The sequence below is a fragment of the Cucurbita maxima genome, unplaced genomic scaffold (genome assembly GCF_002738345.1).
Source record: "Cucurbita maxima cultivar Rimu unplaced genomic scaffold, Cmax_1.0 Cma_Scf00001, whole genome shotgun sequence".
Classification (NCBI taxonomy): Eukaryota; Viridiplantae; Streptophyta; class Magnoliopsida; order Cucurbitales; family Cucurbitaceae; genus Cucurbita; species Cucurbita maxima.
Window position 1 is genome coordinate 7424122 of NW_019272017.1, and position 10406 is coordinate 7434527.

Here is a 10406-nt window from a genome sequence, read left to right on the forward strand (position 1 = left end):
CCCCCCCCCCCCCCCCCAAAAAAAAGTAACTTTTTTTTTTAGATTATTTAATCAGAATATAAAAAAAATTAACGTTACTATAATTTATTTATAAGCAACGTTATAACTAATACAAATATATATCAAATAATTAAAACTGACTCAATTTATTTAAATAAAAGCAACTAAGATTGATATTTAAAATAAGTAATGATTAATTATTGGAACTTATAAGATATTTAAAATACTGGACTTTTTTTTTTCATTAATATTGAAATATCAATTAAAAGCAATAATAATAAACTAAGATTAATTAACTTAATGCAATAAAATTAAAAAGGCCAGATTTTTTCTACTGCTATTCATCAGAATTGTCATCACCGTACGTACCATTGCTATTATCCTGATGAACCATGGACTTAGTTTTAAATTTTGACAATCTACCTGAAGGTTTAGAGGGTTTCTTCCCCTTCTCTGCTTGCAACTCCAGTCCTTTCTCTGATGGTTTTCGTTTTCGTTTCACCCGCGCTCCTCCTGCATCGTCTGGGTTATCTAACACTGCAAAACAAACCAACCCCTAGTTGAAAAACGAAGCGATGTTGATTGGTTCGAACAGAGTTATGGAAAAATATTGTGTAACTACTGGCTCGTGTTGTTTCAAGATGATAGATGCCTCTTAACAAGGTTAGAGAGAACCGGTTTGATTGGAACCGATATAAATTACGATAAGGCTATAGAAAAGCTTTTGCAACCGCTTGCATTACAATACGCGATGAAAGATGAGTAACTACTTATGCAACAACACAAACCTACTATTAGCAAATATTGTCCTCTTTGAGTTTTTTCTTCCGAGCTTCTCCTCAAGGTTTTAAAACGTGTATGCTAGGGAAAAGTTTTCAGACCCTTATAACGAATGTTTCGTTCCCCTTTCTAACCGATGTGCGATCTCACAATCCACCCTCTTTGGGGCCCAACTCCTCGCTGTCACTCGTTCCCTTCTCCAATCGATGTGGGATCTCACAATCCAATCCTTTTAGGGGCTCAGCGTCCTCACTAGCACGCCACTCGATGTCCACTCCTTTCAAGGCTCAACGTCCTCACTGGCATACCGCCTAGTGTCTGGCTCTGATACCATTTGTAACAGTCAAAGCCCACCATTGGAAGATATTGTCCTCTTTGGTTTTCCCTTCCGAGCTTCTCCACAAAGTTTTAAGACATGTTTGTGAGGGAGAAATTTCCACACCCTTATAAAGAATGCTTCGTTCCCCATTCCCCTCTCCAATCGATGTGGGGTCTCACAACTCAGATTTTTCTCAGAAGATGAGGCCTTTGCCATCCAATTTTCTCTTGCATAGAACACCATTGGGGGAGGAAGTATTTCATACCATAACATGAGAGACATAAAGTCAGAACACATTATTCAGAGAAAAAAGATCATCAAGTTCGCTCAGATATCCCCATTCCCTCGTTCAGATATCAAGTTCACTCATAAGGGCACCATTTATGTTCATTAACAAGAATAATAATATATCCTTTTAGATACTAGGAGACACTTAATGTAGCTGTGGTATGTTTGTGCTTGCTTGAGTAACTGAACTGAGTAATGGTTTTATGCTAATTCCTTAAGAAACTGGGCCCAAGGGTTCTCTTTGTAGGGTAGCATAGAAAACAAGATATGTAAATGGTATGTACCCAGCAACACACATACAAGAAACACAATCAACTGAGCAAGTGAATTGTTACCTTCCAGTGGACTTGATGCATGATTGGTCGTACGGCCATTTACACCAGCCTCCTCTGAAGGTGGGGATCCGGAATTGTTATTTTCGATCATTTTTGAAGAAATCTCGATGCACTTATCCTGCTGCTCGATAATGTCGGGACATGGGATAGCTGGCAAGAAGCATAGTTCATCCTGTGAAGCATCTGAGTCACTGAAAGCTGAATCCTTCTCCACGTTTACGATATCGACTTCTTCATCTTCATTAACATCGGGTTCTTTCACCTGAAACCACGGATCTGTCATGTGACTAGGCAAGGAATCAAAAACTTGGGAAAAATAACAATTATAATCTCACCTTTTCGGTTTCGGGATTCAGATCAAATTCATCTTCTCTTTCCACATATTCTTCGTTTTCCTCGAGCTCTTTAAAATCAGGAGCAAAAGCACTCCAATTCTCAGTATAATCTTTAGCCCAAATATAAATCAAGCCAGTAAGTGAAACAGAGACGACAATGGGATGAACGGGATGCCAGCCTAAATCAATCAATGCTTCCTTTGGACCTTCGAGGATTTTTACGAGATAACCTGCTCGATCCCAAATGTAAATCTTGTGTTCGCCTTTGCTTGCAGAACCACCAACAACCCACTCACCATCACCACTAAAACAAGGTGCTTTCCAGTGCATTCTAGTGATAGAATCTTGAAACTCCCGGAAAAGAGTTAAACACTTTGTTCCAACAGCCTTCAGTTTCTCAGCACCGTCAAGCCCATCGAACTCTTTCGTAATTTCGTCAATGACTTTCAATCCATCTTTGTTGGGTAGGAGACTTTCATAGATCCTAATCGTTCTGTCGTTAGAATTAGTGAGCAGATATTGACCATTTCTACTAAATACTATGTTCTTCACAACAGCACCTCCAGAAATTGGAACCATGGCCTCTATCTGAACTCTTTCGTAATCTATCACAAGTATTTCACCTTTTGAATTTCCTACATAAACTAGGTCGCCATACTTGTTAAAGCAAGCCGCTGTCGGGGTAAAAGGCGGAGTTCCATCAGATACTTTGCCACGAGAAGAAGCTGTATCTGCATCAGAAATACAAACTGGAAGTAGAGTTGTGCTTCCCGTCTTTAAGTCGACAATCATAGGAGCAGATGAGAGAGGGCATGCCAAGCAGAGAGATGGATTAGAAGATCCAGGATGCAGACGAGCTTGTAAAGGGGTCTGTTGCAGTGTTATGCGGTTTACCTTCTCCCCCTTGAGAACGTTCCACAGCGTTAACGACCTATCCGCAGCAGATACAAGAATTTGATGGCCATATTTTGACCAACAGACACTCGTAATTGCAGAAACACAATCTTTATCTTTAAGCTCCTTAGCAATGCCTCTGGTCTCAAAATCCCAGATAACACAGTTTCCATCAGAGCATCCAGCTGCCAATAGTAACGTCAAAGCATTAATATTTACCGGGTATTGCCTAAAATTTAATAGCCTAAGCTCACTGCTAGTAGATATTGTCCATTTTGGCCATTTACGTATCGCCATCAGCCTCACAGTTTTAGAACGCACTACTAGGGAGAGGTTTCCACACCCTTGTAAGGAATGCTTCGTTTCCCTCTCCAACTGATGTGGGATCTCATAATCCACCCCCCTTGGGGACCAACGCTCTCGCTGGCACACCGCCCTGTGTCTGGCTCTAATACCATTTGTAACAGCCCAAGCCCACCCCTAGTAGATATTGTCCGCTTTGACCCGTTACGTATGGTCATCAACCTCACGATTTTAAAACGCATCTACTAGGGAGAAGTTTCCACACACTTGTAAGAAATGTTTCATTTCCCTCTCCAACGGACTAGGGATCTTACAAGAACGGTTTCCACACAGCAAGAAACTCATCTAATCAACGCCGGTGTCAATATGACATGAAAACACTACCACATGCTTATTTGAGCTGAATCAAGAAACAACACAGAATTAGACTGTCCTTTTTCTTTGAGATAAGAAGAAAAAACTTGAAAATGTAAACGTATAGTGCATACCCCCATAAATCAAGCATATTCAACCTCCTTTCGTCAATACACAATGAAATTAGTTCTTTAATCTTGAATCTTAACTATTGAAGCCTCTTTTTGTAGTTTTTGCTCCTTCTCTCTTGGGCTCTTGTCCCAGTGAAAGAGGTTATCCATTCAAAAGGAGAAGAAACACAAGTAATAACATGGAAACCTAGCTAAGCAAAGGGGATTAGAAGGACATTTTGAATCATTTACCACACCCTCATGGCTCATTCCTGCTCGCCAGCATAACAAAATCAATATCAACAATCAAAGCATGAACTAAAACAAAACCGAGCCATATGATCATCAACGCAGCAAAAACCCAAAAATCACAAAAACAAAATTAAAGTTTTCTTCCTGAAAAACGCTTCTAACAGCAAAGTCGTCTAGGAAAAGAGATTCATGTAAAGCGAAGAAAGCCATGGATACCTGCTAGAAGAGTACCGCGACGGTTAAAGGCGATGCATTTCATCACGCCATGTTCGAGAAACTCTTCTATAACCTCCGGGAAATCTCCTTGAAGCGGATCTTCGCAGACAGAACGAAGTGAAATAAACAACAGAGAAAAAAAAAATTATTTCGAAATTAGGGGGATGAATGGGGGAGGAAAAGGCAGGAACTCACCAATTATTGGGGCATTCATGGAGATGAAGAAGCCAGAACTGAAATGTGAAGTGAAGTGAGGTTGGGTTCGTAAAGCGAAGTGGAAGAACAGAGAGAAGAAGGGCAAGGAGGGAACAGTCGGCGCCAAAAGCCCTTCTCAATTAATTGCCATTTTTTTTTCTTTTTTTAATAGTTTTATAATATATATATACCTCCCTTAAAATATATATATAAATAAATAAATAAAATTACGGTTTTAAAATGCATATCGGCCTAGTGTTCTTATTGACACCATACTAGTGCCTAATGTCACAATTGCACTTTTGATGACAGTGGATTTGCGATTGTACGACACTCACTTTCCAACAACAAGCGAGCTAAGCCAATTCGTTCTTACGTTGCCTACGGCCAAGTGACGTATGCTCGAGCCTCTGGCCTCGGTTTTAGAAAACGAGGATAAAGAGAGATTTTCAAAAGAGAGATTTTGAAAGAAGCGTTATATATGCAAGCAAGAGAGTAACAACAACGGCTTACAATAAATACCTATGGGTAGGGAGAAGTTGACAACTAGTCACATCCCCTGCATTTTGAAGCATTTCATGTCTAGCAGACCTACACATGATTTTTTTGAAACGTCAATACAAAAGTAAAATACTAAAACATGAAAAGACATAAAGGGTTTAGTTTGTCATGGGCATGCGGCCATGAACAACACGTCTTGGACGAGTATGACCATGATACCCGAATATTATTTGTAATACTACAAGTTCAATGCTAGTACATATTTTTCATTTTGGCTTGTTATATATCATCATCAATCTTCCAATTTTAAAATGCTTATAGGATGTTGTATGATAATTAAAATGTTAAAATTGAAATATTTTTAAAATTAAATAATAAATTTAGGTCAGTAGTTTGAAGTGTAATATAGGATGAAATCAAAAGGTTTATGTAACCAAATTTGATATATATATATAAGAGAACTTCGCGATGGGATTTTAATTGGGACGGAGCCGCGAAGTTGGAAGGCGGCAACCGAAGGCGAACTAGTGACTCGATCAGTGTCGAACTCTTTGATATTTCTAGTCGGGAATCGCATTGCTGCCGGAGCCGGAGGCATAGTTCGAAACCCATTAGAAAACGAATGATCAGTGCGATGAAGGGATACGGCTTCCATGACTGAGTCTTCTCTGTTAGAATGCATAATTTCAAGCGACTTCCAAATGTTCTATTAGTATTATCGAAGAACATCAACTGTGACCTGTCTAACAAGTACGGTCTCGCTGTGAGGCCACTTAAACTGCTTCTACAGTCTCATTCGTATTCTGTTTCCCGAGTCTGGCGAGGTTCGTATCATTATGCTGCGGAGCAATTCTCGGACGATGAGTACGAGTGCGACGTTGAGAACAATACGGTAGGTTATTCACTTCCGTATTGTTTGTGAATATGTTAGTTTAAATGGAAGTGGAGTTTTTGTTTGAGATTGCGATATTTCTATTCATTTCGTAGTCTGAAAGCAATCACTTCTTTTTAGTTCGTCTAAAATTTCGTTGAAATGCCAGTTTCATGACGAGCCCTAGGGGCTATAGATTAGGGTTCTCTTTGTATTGTTTTCCTGCACTTTTCGATGTATATGGTCCCGTATCAATTAAAATTTTGTTGGCTCGGATCCGTATTTTGTATTTTGAGGGCTTTAGATTTTGACGTTAGAATTTGTAGGCTCTCGCATTAGTCTGAATGAAGGCGATGCATCCCTTGGAGTGGGTTTAGTCTGGCAGTTCCTTGTTGAGCTGTTGGCGTGCATAGGAACTTAAGCTCGGTTCTTAATTTGGCGCATAGACGGGTTTGGACGAGCTGCATCTTTTAATATCATGGCATATGGGCTGTCTCGATTTGATTTGTCTGAGTTTAGTCGCAGAGCGTTGGACTTGGATTTTAAGCTTCACGCTCTGAGTTTGTGCTAATAAAATGTTGAAGGGATGCTTGTCAACAAGATCGACCTATTAGTATTTTATATCAAGTGACACTTTGAGTGAACTGAAACATTATAGTCAGATGTTGGCACGTGGCTCGGTAGCTATATAATTATACAACATCTCTCGTCACTTTCATGGTCTGCTAGATTTTGTACTAATAGATATTTTCTGTTAAAGAAATAGATGTCCACATGCCATCACAACACTGTTTAAAAAATATGGTGCATTATAACCAGACGTTGCTGATATTGTACTCACTATTGTGACTTATGCTTGAAAGAGCTAACTTTTTGGATGTCCATCCATGCTTCAACCTTCTATTTGTTATAAACCAAAAGGAATCACGTAGTAATGGTGTTCTATTCAAGTGTCAACTCATAAAATATGGGCTATGTAACATATGTAACAAAATTTTAGTATATTTATTATCAATTTAATAGAGAAATTTAATTGCAGTTCTGGACACAGAGTAAGTTGATGGTTATTTCCCAAATATTGTTATTACTTATACTATCGTCTCTGTTGAGTTTGTACTCTGTGTTCATTTATTTTTAAAACTAGCTATTGTTACAAAATTTCAGGCCTCATCTTCTGTGGCCAACATCGATGAGTGGAAATGGAAACTTAGCTTGCTATCTCGAAATGAGAAGGATCAAGAGATCATCTCAAGAGATAACAGGGACAAGAGAGACTTTGAGCAGATCTCAAACCTTGCCAAAAAGATGGGGCTCTACTGGTAGATGGGACTTTATTTATATATTATATATATATTTAAATATTTCAGTTTAGTTAGAACTTGCTTTGTATTGGCAGTTCAATGTATGGAAAAGTGGTTGTTGCCAGTAAAGTTCCCCTTCCTAACTACCGACCAGATTTGGATGATAAACGACCACAAAGAGAGGTAACAATCTATATGACTTGAAAAGTTTGATTACAGTACCTCTTGTATCGAGGATCATTCCATTGGAAAAAAACCTTAGCTTTCTTATATGTACAGGTTGCTATTCCTTTAAGTTTGCAAAGGAGGGTTGAAGGTTTACTAGAGGAACATTGTGATCGCATTCGGTTAAGTTCTGCAAAGGCTAGTGAGATTTCAAATGATGCCAAGTCTATTGACGAGGTTAAAGATGTTAACACGGATGAATATGAAAATTCTTATCTTGATGAGTCTGTGATGGAAAAGGTACTTCAGCGGAGGAGTTTACGGATGCGAAATATGCAAAGAGCATGGCAGGTAATGAAACCAATGCTCCACATTGAGTAACATGTACTTGTAAATTTGAATAACAGAAATCTGTATGCCCCTGCCCACAAAATATTCACTATTTTGAGAATTGAGAGAAATTTTTAGATCTCCAATATTGGATGCAGTAAGTTGTTATATTATAGCTTGCCGTCTTATTTTTCTGGCTTAAATAACGGATGATGCTAACATCCAGACTATGGTTGTCAAACATGTTTCTTTGCCGTTTTTAATTTCTGGTTCATATTCATGTGCAATTTGTGCTCAATGCTGTTCCGTTTTATTTTTGTTTTATTTTTTCTTGCAAGTATGGAAGACTGCTTTGAGATTAGGCTCATAATAAGAACAATAATTATTTTTTAGTTTTTCACATTTATCTATTTAGAGCCGTTTGTAGACCAGTTGGTTCGGTACTTATGATTAAAATATTGTACTTATGATTAAAAATATTATTTTAGAACAGTATGTCCATTGTAGAAAGGGACAGTCCATTATGCATGCATAAGACCATGGACAAGATATCCGGACACCACTCCTCTATGCTTCGAATGCAGGCATCACTTTCTTAACAATTTTAATCCCAAGCTTCCATTTCCAAGTTTCTTTTTCCTATACTTCTTATTTCAATGTGCATTTTGAACACTGCCTTGGGGGTCTCACTAGCGATAAAGGCATTTTAGATAAAAACTTATATTTTGATGATATTACTTACAGATCTGACTTACGTATGCTTCATTATTGACAGGAATCACCTGAAGGGAGGAAGATACTGGATTTCAGGAGATCTCTGCCAGCATTCAAGGAGAAGGAAAGGCTACTCCAGGCAATAGCACAAAATCAGGTTTTCTTAGAAATTGTCAACTATTTATTATATTTTTGCTCAATCAAAGGTCAAGCGAGTCCTCGCCACTAACAACTTAATGTTATACTGTTTTTGTTCCTGTTGAAGAGGCAAGGTTTAAATGTCTCAAAAGTTTGCGTTCCTGCTGAAGAGGAAAGGTTTAAATGTCTTGAGGCAAAGTGAAGCAAAATTCTAAACTGAAATTAAAAAAAAGCATCTGATAGAAATATATAGAAAATATGACCATATATATTTGAAAAGAATCACATACTTTTAATGCCACTTTCTTGACTAAATTTCTTTTTGAGGTCATTCAAATTTGATCTCCTTCCACCGTTCACAAGAACTAACTCAGGGTTCCATTTACTTGCCTCATGAATAATTTCATTACCCTCATGAGCAGTAAAGGAGGGAGAATGGATTTCAAAAACCCATTTTACTTTTCAGTATTGTCATCCTATCCTAAATATACAGATTTGTTTAGAAAATTTTGATTTATTTTTTTGTTTAAAAACATTTATTTCATTGACATCCTTATATAATGCTTTTCTTTTTAATTTTCTTTTATATTGAATCTCATAGCAATCCTGCGTGAGATGGCTGTATTGGCCACAGATTCGTACTTTCTTTTGTTACAAACAATACCAATAAAAAATGAATTATTATGAATACAAAAGTTTGTTTTGACCCAGGATTCTGTGGAACAGTTTTATTTTTTATTATTTTTTATTTTTAAATTCAACACCTCTTGATGTGTTCCTGCCTTCTGTGAACTTTTCTCATGGTGTTGGATGATTTGTTAAAAGAGTACCAAAGTTTGTTGCCTACCCTCACCTTATTTTATTTTATTTTATTTTTATTATTATTATTTTATTTTATTTTATCATTTATTAAGTTATCACATAATTTTCTTGCCTACCCTCACTTTTTTTTTTGTCTGCCAAGCTCTTGATTGGGAAGGGTACATGGTTATCCAATCTCGTGTACATTCTTATAACTTGTATTCATAAAATAGTTCTATAATTGTTCTCTTTGCAAAATGCCAAAAAGTTTGAAGTTTCTTTGCTTCTTTGATAGTATTATAAGTGTAATCTCCATTTGATTGTTCATTCCATTGTTATGATGGTAGGTAGTAGTTATATCTGGAGAAACTGGATGCGGTAAGACTACACAACTTCCTCAGTACCTACTAGAATCAGAAATCGAAACTGGTCGAGGAGCTTTCTGTAGCATAATATGCACTCAGCCCCGAAGAATCTCTGCTATGGCTGTTTCCGAAAGAGTATCCATAGAGCGAGGAGAACCCCTTGGTGAAACAGTGAGCCTTCTCTCCTCCACAGTGCTTGCGTATGCATGCAAATAATTCATTAACTTCATGAACTGTAGTACATTCTGAACTTTGTTACTCTTAGTTTTCACTTCCATACCACATCAAAGATGTTTTTGTAGGTTGGCTATAAAGTTCGATTAGAAGGTATGAAAGGGAAAAACACCCATCTCTTGTTTTGCACCAGTGGTATATTACTTCGGAGGCTTCTAAGTGACCGTAATCTAAATGGGATTACCCATGTCTTTGTGGATGAAATTCACGAGCGAGGCATGAATGAAGGTTTGGTTTTTAGGTTCTTTGACATTTTCTAAACATTTTTTTTTTTTGTATAACTGACTTTTATTGGGAAGAACAAAAGATATGATCTCTTTTGCTTCTGATGTCTATTCTTAAGTATTGTTAATCTCCTTATCCAATATATTTTGTTTCAGATTTTCTGTTGATTGTCTTGAAGGATCTACTTCCACGCCGCCGGGATTTAAGATTAGTCTTGATGAGTGCCACCTTAAATGCTGAACTTTTTTCCAGTTATTTTGGAGGAGCACCAACTATTCATATCCCAGTGAGTTAAAGCTTGATACCTCTCATGGATAAAATTGTTTGTTGTTTGCCATGTTTGATGTTGCTGCATTTTTTTTTTTTTTTTTTTTTTTTTT

General features: G+C 37.4%; 2 protein-coding genes across 2 annotated transcripts in view; one reads left to right on the plus strand and one right to left on the minus strand.

The window, feature by feature from the left end:
* Positions 1–283: 283 nt before the first annotated feature.
* On the minus strand, positions 284–4521 carry LOC111477229 (protein RBL-like). The gene is made up of 5 exons (XM_023121312.1): positions 4382–4521; positions 4187–4285; positions 2058–3136; positions 1723–1984; positions 284–537 (listed from the first exon to the last, which is right to left on the minus strand). The coding sequence occupies exons 1-5, from the start codon at positions 4398–4400 to the stop codon at positions 338–340; spliced, it is 1659 nt and encodes a 552-aa protein (XP_022977080.1). The 5' UTR covers positions 4401–4521; the 3' UTR covers positions 284–337.
* Positions 4522–5359: 838 nt separating this feature from the next.
* The window catches only part of LOC111487514 (DExH-box ATP-dependent RNA helicase DExH3), a 12920-nt gene continuing 7873 nt past the window's right edge, over positions 5360–10406 (plus strand). The window contains exons 1-8 of the mRNA XM_023135327.1: positions 5360–5774; positions 6918–7072; positions 7150–7237; positions 7334–7570; positions 8325–8420; positions 9550–9738; positions 9870–10029; positions 10182–10312. Of these exons, the coding sequence (XP_022991095.1) occupies positions 5559–5774; positions 6918–7072; positions 7150–7237; positions 7334–7570; positions 8325–8420; positions 9550–9738; positions 9870–10029; positions 10182–10312 (1272 nt within the window). The 5' untranslated portion in view covers positions 5360–5558. The remainder of the gene's footprint in view (positions 5775–6917; positions 7073–7149; positions 7238–7333; positions 7571–8324; positions 8421–9549; positions 9739–9869; positions 10030–10181; positions 10313–10406) is intronic.

What these genes read in the sequence shown, in the direction of transcription:
- LOC111477229 (XM_023121312.1), bottom strand. An exon ending in TCGCGGTACTCTTCTAGCAG is followed by an intron (nt 3,137 to 4,186) that starts GTATCCATGGCT and finishes TACTATTGGCAG; the next exon opens with CTGGATGCTCTGATGGAAAC. An exon ending in TGAATCCCGAAACCGAAAAG is followed by an intron (nt 1,985 to 2,057) that starts GTGAGATTATAA and finishes CCGTGGTTTCAG; the next exon opens with GTGAAAGAACCCGATGTTAA.